Source organism: Thermobia domestica, chromosome 11, assembly GCF_964235325.1.
Source record: "Thermobia domestica chromosome 11, izTheDome1.hap1.1, whole genome shotgun sequence".
NCBI lineage: Eukaryota > Metazoa > Arthropoda > Insecta > Zygentoma > Lepismatidae > Thermobia > Thermobia domestica.
In genome coordinates, this window is record NC_137464.1 from 32,870,552 (window position 1) to 32,889,698 (window position 19,147).

General features: G+C 36.5%; 1 protein-coding gene across 1 annotated transcript; it reads right to left on the reverse strand.

Annotated features, from left to right (window-relative positions):
- Positions 1-377: 377 nt before the first annotated feature.
- On the reverse strand, positions 378-18,303 carry LOC145664016 (uncharacterized). Its single transcript, XM_081730306.1, has 2 exons — positions 18,148-18,303; positions 378-1,114 (listed from the first exon to the last, which is right to left on the reverse strand). Exon 2 carries the CDS (start codon positions 1,073-1,075, stop codon positions 476-478), a length of 600 nt encoding a protein of 199 aa, XP_081586432.1. The 5' UTR covers positions 1,076-1,114; positions 18,148-18,303; the 3' UTR covers positions 378-475.
- Between the last annotated feature and the right edge of the window lie 844 nt (positions 18,304-19,147).

The following is a 19,147-nucleotide window of genomic DNA, read 5'->3' on the forward strand; positions in this document are numbered from 1 at the left end:
TTCAAAATATAATATTACCAATATCTTTGCAACGGATGGATATTGCATTTGAGTACAGATAATAACATACACTACACTTATTTATAAAGTAAATATACGCTCACTCACGTGTTCAAAAACAGATTTGACATCAAAACTAATAACGAAGGAACAGTGACATGAAATCGTACCAATCAGGTTCTCGCTAAAGGTTTGTTTGTCTACTATATGGAAGCTCAATGACATCCTGCTAGCAATACGAGAAACTATCTATTTTCAGAATTTCTGTGCGTACTATCCCGGAGGACGCTATGTCCTTCCAACAGGACGCTTGGACGTTCTATCATTAAGCATCACAATCTCCAAATATGATCAAAGCAATCAATAAAACAGTTAAATACAAATACTTTTCTTTGCTGTACATAACCAATAAAACCACTATTCACAGCTGAAATTATAACGACAATATAGCAAGACAAAGGTCCGTCTGTAGATTTTAATCCTGTTTTCCACTTTTACATAAATTTGCTCCAATTTTACCACAAACACAACCCATTAAAGCTCCAGCAGCAACACCCAATGCTTGCCCTGGTATTGCACCAACTCCTCCTGCTAAGCTACCTATCAGAAATCCAGTGATACCACCAATTTTAGCTCCGATGAGAACTCCCTTAGTAGCAGCAGACCACTTTTTAGTTTTGGGTTCTTGAACTTGTATTGTCTTCTCTTCCAATTTTTCTTCCCTGACCTTTTCCTCTTTAATCACTTTCTTCACATCTTTATAAGTATGTCTGGTTAGTTTGAATACAGCAGCTAAAGTTGTTGCATATTCTAATACTTTAATGGCTGTTCCTTCTGGAAGAAGTCTTAAAATACTCTCAAAATTAGTTGATTTCAAATTTATGTTTGTATCCAGGCGTTTTGTGTCAAGATCCGTAAACGATAAATCTTTAACAATATGCATAATTCGACGTATCGCATGTCCATTTATATGTTTCTCACGAGCGTGTTTAATTTTCTGATAGATATGCTTAACTGCTGCTAGAAGTTTAAACGAATTAGCTGTTTTGTTGTGATGTTCAGATCGCTTACTCATTTCTTTAAAATTCGATGTTAATTTTGGTGAAGAAAAGTTCTGAAAATAATAATACATTTTATGAGAAGACTTGTAAAACCAACAAAATAATCATTGTAATTAATAAACGACAAATTTAGTGTCTACGTCACGGTAGTTCGAATAATAATAAACAGTTATGGTAACAGACGTCACTACTTGCACTATCGCTTGCCTGTACAGGGAAGACTGAATAATTACTGAAATATGGTAGGGAGTTTGGGGTGGGTGGCCAAATTCAAATAAATAAATAAATAAATAAATAAATAAATAAATAAAAGGAAATAAAGATTATTTTTTAAAATGTAAACAATTAGTTTTATCGAAGGCACGATTTTAATCTATGTGTACAGCAGGTAGAAGACTCGAGCGGTGCGCTAAGGTTTGAAGAAAGACATTATGGGCTAATAATTCTTCCTAAATTCCTCCTATCTATAGTGGGCCTACTCCTTCATATGTTCCTTCTTTTTGCTTCTATAACATTATATCGACATTTTTGGGTAGCTGTAATTACAATAATTTCTAGCAATTACATGATTTTGAAGGTTATTGAAGACTACAATGTTAATCTTATCTCCAGAACAGTTTGAGATACCAATTGCTGTAAACGCTATTATATGATATGATCTTTACGTTCATTGGAAATCTTTTACGGAGCTCCCTCGAGACTAAATGGTTAGTGTATGCGCCTTTGGCATGCGAGACGGGTTCAATTCCAAGGGGGATCTCATGTGGTTTCAACCACATGTTAAGCTGTAGGTCAACATCTCATAAAGCCTCGATACTGAAAGGGACGTTACACTCAAAATTAAATCAAATCAAAATCTTTTATGTGATTGGGTATGATGTTTCTCTAAATAGTTTTTTTTTGCTCTGATTGTAGAAAAAAAAATTTTTGATTATTACCGTTTTTGTTCAATAGTGACCAACGTTAAAACCGGAAAGGGTTTATTTCTACAACTTCCTGTTTGAATATCACATCCACAAACTAGTTTTCTTACTTTTGACCTCTACATCCTGGCCAAAATTGATGGCGATATATTAAGTAGTTCTTGATATGTTTGTCTCCTAGACAGACGGAAATGCGAACAGAATAAATGTATAGAGGAGTGATGATGAACCAAACTCCTTGAAACTAGCAAGAGGTATTTTGTAATTCTACAAACTTCGTTGTAAGGTATTGTATCACTTATAAAAGAAAGAAAATTCAAGTCACGCTCATATTGAGATCCTCAATAGAAAGAGAACTTCGCAAGTTACTTTTATTATAATAATAAATTTGGTAAATATCTTCCAGTTAGTCTAAATGGAATAGCCAAACTAAGAGTGTTCTGGGAGAAGGCAGCACTTCTCTAGCAGCCAAGTTGGCAGGAATCATAGTGATTGGTACGGCAAGTTGGCAACTTGGATTACTTCCTGTTTCGCAGAGTGTTTTATCAGTGTTTAACTTTGCCAAGTTTACCCATTCTTGTTTCGCACAATCGCATGAAAACTTTTGGTAGCACCTCAATATTAGAAATATCTGTCGAAAGGAACAAAACACCAACATAAATCTAAAGAGATGCAGTTAGCTACAGAGCCAAGTGCAATTGTGATTTACTGCAACAAGAACAAATTACGAACACACAGACATACAAATAAAAATAATTTGCATTTAACAATAACGGCATGAACTTTAATAAGTTTAGTAGGCTATACAGGTGCTACTCTTAATATCGCCTTGTCTTCATTGAATTGTAATTTTAACTATCCAAATGAATGCAATAAGATACTGCACTAATGTACCGAATAAGGCCAACCTCACCACACCTAAACCTACTCTTAAGAACCCGAATGCGACTGTCTAAACGTCCCCACAATCTTTTCCGCAAAGTTAAATTGCCTGCTTCCAGCAACCGCATTCTTGGACTGTTCTTGCTTCCAAATTAGAATGAATCTGTATATATAGGGATGACTTATGTCTACTTCCTATTAAACTTGAAATGTTCGTCATTGTTTATGCTTTTTTCGCTGTTATCAAATTTGTTTCTTATTGCCCTGAAACACTGATTAAAAAAAATATAATTAGTACAACGTATAAGGCAGTCAAATAACAATCCAATAAAAAAAAACTTTCAAATATTGCTGTATTTACGGGTAATTAGATACACATAGGCGTAGAAGTCAAAATTTAATACCCACGCTATTATATGCAAAACCATAAACAAATTTGTGAGCCAAGACATTTATGGGGCGAAATTATATATATATATATATATATATATATATATATATATATATATATATATATATATATATATATTGGCGGATTACTGTTGCCCATTGTGCACAGGTTATAGCGGGCAACAGTTTTAAGTTTAAACAAATATAGTTTTAATTAAGCACGAATTTACTGTACAGTAGGGAAGGCTAGAGTTCGCTAGGATTGTTACAATATCGAACCTCGTGAAATGCACTGCAAATCTCTCCGCAATGTTCAACAGATATTGTGTTCTAATCTTTTCAATGCAAACCTAAATACGCACTTCAATACTCGCCCTCAAACGAAGGTGCAGGCTATCCATTACTTGCAGTATGAAACTCCCACCCACTATTGTCCTAACATATCTCCCAGCGATGACATTATTTGGTGTCTCAACCACTTCTTAGTAGGATAACTTTACCTAAAGACCACTGATTAATGTGGTATTGTATTTTCACTTTTTTACCTTTGGAATTGAGAATCATCGGTTGGATATTTCAAAAATGAAATGAAATCTTTGAGTTTTACGTCCCACGGTTATGCCGGTTAGGCTAAAGGAGACGGTGATAATGAGAGATGAGTGAAATGGTGGAATGAAGAAAGTGGGAGGAAACGGGAGAACCCCGAGAAAACCCACGAGCACGATGTTTGTCACTTGGCGGGGGCTGGGATCGAACCCGGGACCCCAAGCACCAGAGGTGAACGCTCTACCACTGAGCCACCGCGCCCCCCGGTTGGATATTTCAGTCGCACCTAGCTAATATTAACAACGTTTTTTCGATAATTTCGTAACATTGTGTATTATTTCTTTGTATTATTGATTAGCTTCGTTAGGCTTCTTTAACACTTTTTTCTTTGCACCGACGTAGCACCTATACCTTAACGTTGGATGAAAATATACTAGCTCTCACCGGGAACCAAATCCAGAACCAAGCACTTAAACCATTTGGCCATAAGACACATTTAAAAAGTTTCGATTTTGTTGGGAAAATTGTGATTATTTGTAACATTTAAAAATATATTTAACAAAGGGTACGGAACAAACGCACTGAACATTCTCGCTCGAATTTCTTAAACTGACTCGTGTTAGGCTGGAACTATTACTGAAATATTTCCTTTGAAAATGCAAATCAAGTGTGTTTTGGAAAACTTTGTTTTAAGAGACTTTAGTCCCGAAAGTCATATTTCCGTTAGAAATAACCATATATTAGAATTATTAAGAAAATTATTGTATGCGAACTATGACTTACCCCCAAGAATAAACTATCACTTGTGGATCTTTTCAGGACAATCGAGTTATGCTATGTTGTTAGTATTTTCATAGATTTATTTATGAAATACGAACAAAATTTCCTGAGTCGTTCTTGAGAAAATCGCATGATCAAACGTATTCCCAAAAGTAATATATCACTTCTAGATTTGGAGGATGATGGAATTATACCATATCGTTACGTTATTTATGTAACATTTATTTATGAAATATGAACAACAATCTCCTAAGTTGTTTTTGCGAAGGTCATCGGGGAAAACATCCCCAAAGGTAAACTACTCTATCTGTAATTTTAAGAATAAACGATTTATGCCATACTGTAAATTATTCCTTTAATCTGGACCAAGTAGATCTAGTCATTTTTAAGCAAATCCTAGGGGAAAATTTGACCGACAAAGTAAACTACCGCTTTTGTATTTTTATTTTCCGGACAAGCGAGTTGTACCATATTGTAAGGTTACTACTGAAATATTTGTTACTGAAATTAGAACAAATTCGTCTTAGTTATTACTGAGAAAATTGTCAAAAATTCACTCCTTTAGAAAAACACTCCTTCTGGATGTTTTCGGGATAAACAAGTTATGCAGTATGTTAGGTTATTAATGAAATATTTCTTTACGGAATATGAACAAAATTGCCTGAGACGTTTATGGGAAAATCGTCAGGGAAAAGCTCGCCCTAAGAGTAAATTATCCTTTCTGAATGTTTACATGAACGAGTTATGCAATATCATTGAGTTATTAATGATACGTATCAGGGCCTAAAATTCAACGAAATCATAGCTTCACACTGGTAAAAATCGTATATAGTATAGAAAAACTAGTTTAGTCAGCATTTGTTTTGACATATAATCAGTGTTCTGTCCAGTACATCATGTTTACGTGCGACCAAAAATATTATTATTATTATTATTATTATTATTATGCAGAAAAATTTGACATCCAGAGCAAACAAGATTAAAGGCACATTAGAATACATATTTAATTGTATTGTATTAAACCATAAAATACAGGAAACAAACCGGTAAGAAAAATAGTCACACTGGAAGGAAAAAAGTCACTTTTTCTTACATAAGAATTTCACTGTCATTTTTCCGTGATCATCACGCTGTCTCAGTCTGTTTTCTGCCAAGACAAATACATCGTTATACCAGGGCTGTTCCTTTGACTTCCTACCAACTTCAAAAAGCCTTTCCTTTCTGGCCAGCTATTTTATAACAGCAGGGATTGAGCTAAAATCTTCCAACGGACCCATGTTTATATTAACGTGAAGGTAATTTTTCACAGTCGTGGGAGTCAAAGAGAGTCTGTTATCTGTTTTCAATGTGTTGTATCACTTATAAGTCTTTCATCATCGGAAGAAGATGGTTTCGAAGCAACAACTCGGGCTAGACTTGTTGACAGAGCATGAATTGACTGATTTCCACAGATTTTCATGAGAAGGCTTTTAGCGTTCAGACCTTTCAACATACTGCACGATGATGCCACTCTATATTGCATTGCGAACTGCAAAAGATATGTATCAGGACAAAATAACTTTGTGGCATTCTCTTAGGGCATCATCAGTTACATCCTCTTGCAAAACACGCAAAGGGTCCAAAGCAACAATACTGTCTTCATACACCAAACGCTGACTAACAAAGTTAATTATGGAATCCAGGACTTCGTAGCGTACTAGAGTAAAATCTCTTTTCCCACTGACATATTTGTTATGGGATTTATTGCGACGTGTGGTACGATGAAGTTGAATACCATGTAATGAGTACTGTATTTCTCCGTTGACGTTCTCTTGCACATGTTCGTTTCAAAATGTTTCTTCCCACCCGCCTAACAGAGGTTTCTCTTTCATACTCTCCAATTGTGCTACAGTTATATTTTCATTTGTTATTATGTCCAAAAGAAACATTTCATCACTCTCAAACTTCTGCTGGCAATTCTTGAAAACATATAGAGCGTCTGTCACAAGACACAGAAGATGAAGGCGATCTACTTCTATCCATTTACGCAGATGACCATTGCCTTCATTACATCCATGGCTTTCCGTTTGCAAGTTAAAGACAGCTTGGATACCATTTTTTTAGGAGAGTAGTGAGCATACTGAATGAAAATTCTGTCCACCTGACAAAATATTCTGGGTAGTGCAAAACTTCTAAGTTATTTTCTGAAGCTACCATCGTTAAACCTTTCGTTCGCTGCCCTGAAGAGTGATAGAAAGCACACAGTCCAGATGCTGCTTGTATGAGAGAGAAAACTTCTTGGATATTCTTGGTGACATCTTTTCATGCTAAATTAATGCGATGAGCAGCACACCAAATTTTCAACAGAGGCAACGTTTCACCTGAAGCAACTCTTTCATCAGTTAACAATTTCCACATTCCTTTGTGTTGTTCTGTTTTCATGTAACCACCGAAATCACTCTAGGAAACAGTTCTTTCCATGGCATTACTCTTTCTACTGATTTTCGTAACGCTGTAACATGCGCTTCGGAGCCTCTTCCTTCTGGTTCTTCAAAGACCAGGATCTTACCTTAGGACTTGTTCTTACCCTTTTTGTCAACAATATTGGCCATAACGTGATGATTGTGCAACTGCATTCTGTCGACACTACCATCGCTTCTCAGTGATATAGCTAGTGCGTTTTTTTTAAGGGCTTTTTGTACATTTTCTATATCTGCCTCAACAATGCAATCTAACAGTTGGGTGTGTGATGGTGGATTGCCAGTAGTGGGTGCCCACACTAAGAAATTCCTGGAGGTATCCCTGTATAATTTTACTGAGGCTTTGAATTCCAATGTTCCATATAAAAATAAATAGACCTAATGTCCAACGCCCAGCTACATGGAAAATTGAATACCCTATGCTGCTTGTAGGCACAAAGTACCGGTAAATCAACTAGATGAGAACCATGTGTCAGGTGTTGTGTCTGCAGACATAAAGACGAACTAAAGGAACATTGGCTTACCTTTTGTTTCTTTATTTCCTTCCTCTGTTCCATTTTCGTTATTGTTTCTAAAGTAATGAAATTACTTTACCAAAGACAACAATGCATCGTCACCAAACAGCGAACACTGATCTATAGACAAAAGAAATAACCCGGGCCGGCTAGCGAGATTTTTTCTCCATGAAACTTACGAACAGATAATATTTCCTGGATTATGATTGGTTGTTGAGAATCTACGGTGCTTCGGCTAAATTTTTGGCGGTTATTGATGTATGTTATCTCTGGTAGAACATGTTTCTACAGCGGATTTAAAGGATCGTGTAATTTTTATCCACAAAACAACACATTTCATTATATCGGAAAAGTGTAATGTCCTATTGAAACAACAGATAAACGTGCAGTTAGTTGCATATTTTAAAACTATATGAATGCCACCGAAAACATTTGAAAACTAAATATAGTTAAAAAGTTCCTTTACCTCAAAATTGGTAATGGTTTTCCCTGTCATCTAGGAGACACCTGTACGTATTAACTCTGGCTTAATGTCATATACTGGCAGTTATATGGAATTGAATAACCCATTGCATAATGAATGTATTGAATCAGTAAGACTTAATTTGACACACTAAACGCGTTTAAATGCATAATCCGAGAAAAGTAAGGTACTCACATTAATACCACTCCACACTTGAAGAATTATAGTTCCACACTCCTTTCCTACAGTTCCACAAAGTGTGGAGTACTCCACTCAATTTTAGGCCCTGATACGTATACTTATAAAATGTGATTGAGAAAATTGTGCAAAAAGAACGCATCCCATACAGTATATTACACCTGACGCACTTTTTCAGAGCAATGATTTATACTACGTTGGAGGATTGTTAATAAAATATATTTATAAAAATATAATTTTAGAGCTGTTTTCGAGGAAATTTAATTATTTTAAATTTTCATTCTTCAGTAAACTACGCTTATTTTTAGGTGTCGGAAGAAACTTCGAAACGACAAAATGTTATAAAAACCTCCTGTCTAAAATTCGATCCAGGTACGTTGAACACTATGGCCTCTGAGGGTATGTAAAAGCGTGACGAATCGACAGACGAACAGATGGACGGACATCGAAAAATCATTTTTTTCGATATGTAGGTGTCATGAAACGAATTCATTGAAATCTCGAATTCCATTTTTATCATTATCACCATAGTTCCTTATTTCGTTGCTGGAATGTGAAAACAAATAGGCCTACACCGACATGTAAGGTAATAATTTGTAACCCCAAAAATTTAACGAGTTACGTTTAATGTGTTATCATGCTAGAAAAAAATCTTATGCCTGTTATGTCAATGATAATTTGACATCAGCGTTTTTCTTCTTTTTTTTTCATTACAACAAGCTACTCTACTTCATTCGCTCTAACGTGGCATGTTTGGTGCTAAGATTACAAAGGCTGAAGGTCGCGTATGTTTTTTTCTGTTCCTGACACACACACACGCGAAGTAAGTTGGTTTGCTGTCGAAAACGGCAAGGGGAGGAGTAAGCTCACAAGACCATGATCTGAAAACAATCGCTGTTACCAATAGTACTCTAATCCTAAGTAAATACGTCGATTAAAGGACAATAAGTTATTTCGTTATTATATTGGTTGTTATTAACATGAGATGGGATTCGATCTGGTGTCAAAACAGTATAAGAAAACTAATCCACCACTCTACCCACCTTACCATGGAGACTACGTTTTGTTTTGCTTTCTTTTACTTAACAAATAAGTGCTCGTAGCCATGGTGCGTGTCATTTCCAACCTCAATAGGAGAGTTCTGTTCGTTTCTATATTTTCGTACGACATCATGGTTACAGAAGCTAATTTATATTTGGCAGACAATCGAGACACTAGGTTTAAAGCAATAAACGCACTATTTTAGTACACTTTCCAATTCCTTGATCCAACTGGAAGTTCTGAAATTCCCTCCGCAATCGTGCTCTGCTACTGCGAAAATCCCTCGATAGTATTATTGCCAGTATACACAAAACCTAGCACAATTTTTTGCTTATATTTTTATTCTTTTATATTATTTGGAAATATCTACTTAGATGGATAGCTTTCTATTATCTCCACTTACTAATAACTAAATCTTATCCATAAACGTAAGTAAAATAAAATAAATGGGAAAATTCCTGAGTTACAGCATACGGACTTTTTTTTTTAAGCATGTGGTACATACATACTTTAGAAAGAAAGAATCCGAAATAAAAGAAAGAAAAAACTACGTGACAAGAGGTGCAATCTACTGTTTTATATGCCTCTAGAGAGGGGCGTCCGTTTAGAGATCATCCGCCCCTTAACCTGAATTTCAGATTTTGGGGGCAGTAATGCAGATTTAGAAACCTTTTTCTGAGCAAAGGCCACAGAAAAAAATTGAATTGAGTTGAGTTGAGTTGATTTTAGTTTAGCGTCCCGTTCAGCAGCGAGGCTATATGAGACGTGGACCTACTGATTAACGTGGAATCCGAACCACATGAGCTCCCGCCGGGAATCGAACCCGGGTCTCCCACGCCAAAGGCGCGTATGCTAACCGCTTAGCCACGAAGGAGCTCTAGAAAAAAATTGAAATCCTTACTCCGAGTAAATACGGACTTTGATCACTTATAATCCATTTCTATTGGCTGTAAGGAGCTATAGGCCTATATTCCTCTCTTTTATATTTTTTGGCCCAAAGATTCCAAAGGTGGCTCTACTTTCGAGTTTCGGGCCTGCTTAAAATTCTGGAAATTGGGCCTAAGCAACTTTCCAGTTTTGATCATCTGCATTTCCTCCGTATTTATTCGCTGTAAAGACTTCAAGCTTGTTGTGTTGGAGTTGGCTTATCAAAACGTTTCTAAAACTGCCTTACTGTCCCCCCCAAAATCTGAATTTCGGGGTGGGAATGGGGACGGCGGCCCCCCCACTTGCCTCACTGACGCTCGTATCTAGCGGCTGTCATATGGAACTATTCCATACCATTTCACATAGTTTTAGTTATACATTTATTTCGGACTCTTGACTGCGAAGATAGAGTTTTGAAATAGAATTCATTCGCTGAGCAAAACTGAACCTTGCTGAAAATGGACATGGATCCATTGTGCTCTGAACGCCCCAAATGTATTACTTTTCTTCAATAAACTGACGTGAAAAAAAAAAAACAATTACATAGGCTTGCAGAAAATATTCTCAAGTTAGCACAACATGGAGTCTGCATCAAACAATACTTTTCGAAAATTTATTATTTTAAAATAATTTTATTAGCATCAGTGTTCCGATTTTGCAACTAAAATCTCACTCGCCTCCACGAAACGCGAGCTTAGCTCCTAAGGGCATAATTAGAAAACTTTTAGAAACAGTAACTCCGAAATGACTTGTTTTACGGCTAAAATAACCGCACAAGCACATTTCTGATAAAATTCTAGCCTTAAAAACATGTAACATGACTCCCTTTGCATTTGAAATTTCGAATGCCAATCACAGATGGCTGTCATGATCAGGCCCGGATTAAGGGAGGGGCTTACGGGGGTATAGCCCGGGCCTCCAGGTGAACAGGGGCCTCCACTCTGACCAAAATCACGACTGGCTATCTAAAAAAGAATCATGAAGATACAATCATCAGCATAAAATAAAATATGACAAAAAATATGAAACATATTCCCTTAACTTTTCTACTGTACTTTCACAAAAATGTATTAGAAAGTCTGCAGAGGCCACATATTTTTTTTTCTAGCCCCGTGCCTGCAGACGTGTTAATCCAGGCTTGGCCATGATGCCTGATAGCACCATCTGATGTGTCAGACGACTTCCAAGTTTTTCCATCAACCCGTTCTGAACACACAAGGGTGGTGAAGATTTTTCTTTCACCATGTATATTGATAGATTGTGTGAAATCTCTATGGTAGGTAGATTTTAAAATTTACCTAAAATGCTTATTACAACCAAGAAAGTACTTGCGAGAGTCATGGCAAGATGGTGTAGGGGTCATGATATGAAATAAGTTGATAATTACTAATTTATACTGAAATGTTCTGTACCTAACACAGTGTAGTCTTAACCAGAATAAAACTCAATGGAAAGGTCGGTTGCAAGTAAAAAGTAAAAAAGTCTTAACAAATAAGTTATTACACGATTTTAAAATATGTGTTTATAATCATGTTTTAAACTGTTCAAAATGTTTAAATTTTTTTTGTGCGCGTTTTAAAATATGTTTAAAACATTTTGAACACCTTTCTCATGTTTTAAACACTTTTTTAAAAATAACTTTTCAACCCTGTATTATACAGTACATTATTTTATTTTTCGTTTAGTCTAATTAAGAATTTAATTCTATATATTTGCAAAATACATAAATATTTATATATTTACATATATACACATACATAACTTTAATAATAATTAAATTATATCTATCTGTCATCAGATTCTCGCATGGCTACCAAATTTTGTATACGGATTGATCATCACAAGATCCATTTGTCTATGAAACCCTTTTTTCGAATTTTGCCACGGGAGGAGGAATTACGGAGGTTCAAAATGTATGCAGAAAGAGATTATAGAGATTCCGAGGCACCGGAAAATTAGTGTCAAATTCAATTATTTCGCGGTCACTGACACGAATAGTAACACTTTCGATGCCGTTTGAGTCTAACTTTAGTCCATATCGTCATGGGGGGAAGGAAACCGTGAAAATTAACCTGTCCAAGATGATCGATATTAGTGTTGAATCAATAGTTTGTGAGGTCGACAAGCTGATTGGTGACAGTCCAGATTACATTTGAACTTCTTAGACAACTTTAGGCAAGAAGTGACATGGGATCCCCTCATACAGCCCTTCTGAAACCAGATGGAGTATGCAGCAATTAATGAAATGAAATATTTTAGTTTCACGTCCCATGTATATGCCGGTTAGGCTAAAGGAGACTGATTATGAGAAATGATGAAATGGTGGAATGAAGAAAGTGGGAAGAAACGGGAGAACCTCGAGAAAACCCACGAGGTTTGTCCACCACAAAGTCCACACGACGCGAGGTGGGATCGGACCAGGGACCTCAAGCACCGGAGGTGAACGCTGTACCACTGAGTCACCGCGCCTCCTTATGCAGGAATTGTGTCAATGAAGCTTATAGCAGAAAAAAACTACCAGAAGTAATGAAAACTTTACAAATTACACGAAGTCAATGCAATTTGTTTTATGATGGGATAGCAGAAGCTAACGGGCTGATAATAATGTTTTCCAGATTTGAACCATTGATTTTCTTGCATGTTTGGAGAGATATTTTTATACTACAAAAATGTAAGGAACTGAAAGATAAGTATGGCAAAAGATAAGTAACTACTGTCATACTGAAATAAACAGCTTTAGAACTCTTAAGATTGCCATAGATAAGGATGTAAGAAGTTTATGATCTAATATTTAAGAGCAGCTACAAAGTAATTTTCAAACATTGAGATTGAGACAGTTTTTCAAAAAGATAAGAAGAAAAGGAAGATTTTTGTTCGATGAATCTGATTGTTGTAGCGGTGGAGCATTCACTTCCAGAAGAAACTGAAGAACAATTTAAGATATTGGTTTTTGATGTAATCTTATACAAAATCGAATCTTACAGTCGGATGGATTCTTGGGATGAAGACATGAAAAGTATTTGTGCAACTTTTGAAGTCTTTCTCAGAATAAATACTTTGGATAGGCCTAGCAGTAAAAAAAATTAATTACAATTTATTCTGATGATCTGAGCGACATCCTGTTAAAGAAAAAACGTAAGAGTAAGTGTGTGCATTTACTTTTCTGGATCTGACGCACAAGAAATATATCCAAGCATGGGCACTTTTACCATTGTCGTAAGCGGCAGTTCGAGCCCAATTTTCAGATCATTTCTCTCTTGACCCCATGAACGTATAGGTTTCAACACATTTCCTTTGGAGTCTGCAAACTCAAATCAGCATGAGAAGCGCCATTAGAAGTGTATCAGAGCGTTAAAAGAGAAAACGTAATTATGCCAATTTATGGAGATATGTCGTGAAATTAGTAATATTTTGTGTTCATTTCTTTGGAGCTCAACACGTAGACTGCCATCAGTATGGAACTTCATACACACCGCTCGCCTGTGTAGCGCCGCGTGTATGAGTTTTCCATACACAAATAATATATTCTGTCGTATTAGTTTTATAGGTGTGTATGCAATTACATGCATAAGGTATAGAAGTCAAAATTTAATGTCCACGCCGGGTATATGGAAAACCATATACAGAAAAAAATCATACATTTATGCACCTAAAAATATTACTGGCGAACTGTTGCCAGTGGCGCACACGTGATAACGGTCGACAGATACGACAGTCAGTGTTAATGTTCGTTTCTAACAGCGAAGTTTTATTATGAGACCTTTTTTGTCCCGAAGGTGAGAACCCTTACTATTTATTCACAGGAAATCGAAAATACTGTATAAGCGCCTGGCAACCCTTAACTTTTACGTAAGGTATATGTCAGTTTTCACTATAATGAGACGTAATAATTCCACAATAAAAATAACCTGGCAAACACCAAAATCGAGTTGTGGCAAAAACATCGTTGCAAACTACAGGCCGCCAGTTTCACACTGGTATGCATATACAGTCCGCAGCAGAAAACCTGCAACATGAGCATGTAACTTTGTTGTGAAATTACGCCTAACAGCTCAGGGAATCAACATAACGTCTAAGTGGGCACGAATCACGCCAGGAGAAACTTCGGCGTCCTCCCCTGCAACACTTATTTTGGAGCAAAAGACTTCGTCGTTTCACATGCTCATGTTGCACGTTTCTTTTTTTCTTTTTTTTCTGCGGACTGTATATACTGTTGTATTAATATTATTTTTGTCTTATTTTTAGTTTTTCTTTTACAATACGAAATTATTAAGTTAGCGGTAACCCATATAAATTTAATGTTTGATCCAACACTAAACAGTTTGTGCCAGTTCAACGCAAAACAGACCTGAAACTATTTCGAGGCATCTTAAGTTATATTACGTCCTTCATTAATACGGTATACGAATATTGTACTGTATGTACAGTACAGACATTACCCTTGACTGAATAGTTAGCACATGCACCTCTAGTGCGGAAGACCTGCGTTCGATTCCCTGTGGGAGCTAATGTGGTTCAAATATCCTCAATAGTGCTGAGAGGGACGACAAAACTCGAGTATTAATCTCTCCCCCAAATCATTTGGTAGTGACACTGGGTAGTGATTACGGTTCGTTATTTGTAATTGTGATGCTGTCATTAGTATAAATACAGTGTGGACGTATGGCATAAAAACTACAGTGCATAAAACAAACCAATTTGTGCTAGGGATCACTAAAAAGCATAAATGCTATTTAGGAGTGTCTGGGCTGGAGCGCAGCAGGGAATCCGTTCGAAGGGAGCAGGCGCATCAGCGACGGTGGGTATACGCATAAACGAGGTAGTTTACAACGTCTCACTATAAGTCACAGTACCGGCTCCTGAAATGTCGATGAACTTGGGGGAGATACTAAATGCCATCACAAACCTCAAACGAAACTAAAAAATAAACAAACAATATTACAGAAAAGCATTGGTTGAAATAAACTGTGCAATAGGGTAATAATTCAACAGAATCCAATAACAACAAGTTGAAAACAATATTTTGTTAGTTTAAAATTTATTTTTAATTTGCTTTTACTTTTATTTCTTCGGTTGTACAAAATAATGGGTACTGTTTACTGTCCAAAGAATACATACATTGAAGAATGAAGGATATCAGGAAACTATAAGCAACTTATGTCTGTTATATAAAAGTTTCTTTTAAATCCATTTGTGGAATATTTTCTAATGTTATGGTTCAAATATCGTGTCACTGAACAAATGAACAAAATTATTTTATTGTACATCTTACGATTATTCCCTCTAGAGCAGATTCAACGGATGATTAATGAAAAAAATTGCTTAAGAATGTAGGAGGAATCAAAGAATTCAATGAGAATGTAGGAGAAAAGGAATCCTAAGAAAACCCACGGAAATATGATTCTCTCATGGCCTGGTGTAGAACTAGGGACACATTTCATTAGAGATGAGCGCTTTATCATTGAGCCACGATACACTCCAGCAAAAGAACAAGATCATAGCTTCTTATGATTAAAAAAAATATAAACTTATTTTCAATAGTTAGGCTATGTGAGATGGAACCTGGAGCATTCTCACCTCTCCCGTGAGGAATCTCCAGTTTGATCCCACGCCATGTGTACTTGTAGTAGACATCGTGTCTGTGGACTTTTTCCGAGTTGTTCTATTTCATCCCACATTCTCATTCCACCATTTTTTTAAATCATTCATCTTATTTTGCCTGAAAAGGATAAAAAGCCTCGATGCAGACATCACCATTAAACCTCTCACTCAATCCTTGTACCTAAAGATTATGGTATACACATGGAACTAGAAATTTAATTTATCATCTAATTTCAACAAGTGAGATTTGATCAATACTCGGAATTGTATCAGAGGCAGGCCGGTAGCCAGACCAAAAATGTAGGGGGGGGGGGCGATAGAAGTTAGGGTGGTTCGGTTCAACTATATTCATTCGCAAGGCTACCGTGAAAATTTCAGGGGGACAGCAAAAATTTAGGGGGGCCCGGCCGCCCTAGACCTCCCATGGATAAGGGTCTGATCAGAGATTTGGTCCTCTCACATGGGAACAAATCCGGCACCAAGCAATATGAAACTCACATCCGTTTAGCTACAATACAGGTTTTATTGAGTTATTAGTAGATCAATAGCACCTTTTTTTTTTTCCTCCTCTTGTTGTTTAAAAATATTCTTGTTTTTGATTACAATACAGGGAAGGTTCTAGAATGCTAGTCCGTACACATAACCAGCAACTCAATGGGGATGCGGATCGTGTTCTGGAACTCTGCCTACACTGCATTATCGTGAATTTGCTGTTAAGCTGATATATTTAGCCTGATAACACTTTATATCTTATACTGTTGGTAAGATAAGACCAACTCTTACCCTATTTGAAAAGTACGAACAAATGGCTATGAATGCTTACGAAATAGAAATAGGAAGGCGAAACTGTGCATTACAATATCTAAAAATCGAGTTTACAATCAAGCATGCTCCCACTCCACTAACGAACTACCAGTCATGCCAAAAATGCTCACGCTTGAGTACTCTCTAATTGCGCTTTTTGAGTTCCAGTATCCAATAAAACTATTCTGAAACAAACACATTCAGTGGCGTACGCAAGAGGGTTTCGAAGTTAACCTCCCATCTGGATATTCGAATCTTTGTTTATTTCTAAGACATTATTGATAAATTCCTTGAATAGATCGTACTATAAACATTACTTAACCATGCATAATCACTTTTTCTTAACAAATTTCCGGTCCCTTACTAAGATAAGTAATTAAAAAATAATATACGCACATTAACACGTGTTTATAATTATGTCTAACATTATTTTATATTATGTTGCACTCTCCGCAACGTTTTTAGATTATTTTTTAAAAATAACTATGCTAAATAGTTCTTAGTTATTCTTTTTGCATTTACAGTAAAAAAGAGAGGAAACACTTCACAGTGAGTTTGTTACAGTCTTACAACTAAGGGTAAGGGAATGAAATGAAATCTTTCAATTTCACGTCCCGTGATTTCCTCTTTAGGCTGAGAGAGACTATGATTGAGGCAAATAAATGATTGAATAATTGATGGGATGAAAATGGGAGAGGAAATGGGAGAACACTAAGAAAACCCGCGAATACGATGTCATCCACTCAAATTTACTTGGCCGGGGATAGAGCCAGGAACCTCACGCACAGAACCACCGTATCCCCTCCCCCCTCGAAGGTTAAGGGACATGGTGTCTATGATAATGGATGAAATGGTGGAACGAAGGAAAGAATCTTGGGAATAAACCAGTTGTGTGACCACCCAAAGTTTACTTGACCTAAGCTAGGATTGAACTAGGATTACACCACATATGCGCGCCAACTACGTGGGTGCTCCGGCACCCACACAAATAATCTTGTGGGTACGCCGCACCCACAAGATTTTTAAGTTGGACCCGATTTGAAACAGTTTCTCTTGGATTTAAGTTAGCAGTGTTGCCAAATGAGCTAAAACAACCACAACTTTTCCTTATAGTACCAGTATATTTTACTTTACCACAGCACATCCCTTTATGACAGTGTTCATACAAGATTTTAATTAAAAATAAATCAATCAAATTTCGAGACTTCCATGGAAACCTATACGTAGGCTAAAACGTCCCGCCATTGATATGCACCCACATAAGCTTTGGAAAGTCGGCGCCGTTGACACCATATATCTGAGATATAAGCAAAAATATCCGAACTTTATGGCCATTTTTGTCGTGAGGAAATGGAAGGATATGCCTAACAATAATTCCATTAGATTCTGCAAACTCAAACTAGGATAAAATGCGCAATTAGAAGTTAATCCAACCGTGACCACTTTTCACAATTGGCAGTTATTTTCCATTTCCACAAATCTCTTTTAATCAACATTAATTTGCATTTATATTCAACTTAGAATTAAAATATTTGCATATTTGTTTAAGAGACTTACCTTTCATTTAGCTAATGCAGGCTTACACCGAAGAGCTGAAGTTTGTGTTTTGATGTTCTCAAGTAGCGTACGGTCCATAATCAACAGCGACAGAACTTGACTATCATATGTTCAGTGTTAATACTCCTCGAATGACGCTAGGGAGCAGCACTCTAGGAACTCAGAATAATTCTTATGATGACACCTAGGGAGGATACTGATGATCAACTTTTCCTTCCCTTTATCCCTAAAGTTATCCCGCCTTATGCAGAGCTGTTTTGACGTATGATTAGCGTTTTACTAAAGGACTCACTACTGTAGGAAATATGTTAGTAGAACTCGTTAGTATGGCACTAATCACGGATCAGAAAGATTCTGTATAAGGCCCATTAAATGTAAACAGGATAGAATGGCATTTTAAAATATTCCTGTCTTCGTAATAACTATTTTAAAAAAAGGTAATGGTGGCTCTTGAGGGAAACCACGACAATCAAAATTAAACTTTTACCGCTTCAAACTACGGGAAGAAAACTTACCTACAGTGGCGGATCCATCCCGGGCCCGGGGGGCCTAGACCCTCAGTTTTTTGAGTAAGAAAAATAATTCAAGCTATTATTTATATATTTTTGAAAGTTTATAGTAAACTTATGATATACCTATCATAGTCTGGCTTCTTGCTGCCCCCCTCCCGTTTCTACCTTCCAGATTCGCCTCCACTTACTAATGTTCGAATTCTTGTATACAATAATTAGAACACGAGGTAATTTTCCCCCTTAATACGAAGCGGTAAAAGTTTAATTTTTATTGATGTGGTTTCCCTCAAGAGCCGCCACTGTTTTAAGGACATATCATCCCGATTTTTTCTGTGCACCATCTTGCTTGAGGGCTATGTTGTTAAGGCCTCTATAGACAGTCCATTTTTTTCATCCAGTATGGGAGGCTCGGGGAAGTGCTGTTTTTAGTTCGCAGAATTCAAGTCCCCTATAACTGCACAGAGAAGATTTAGACAACAATACGGACA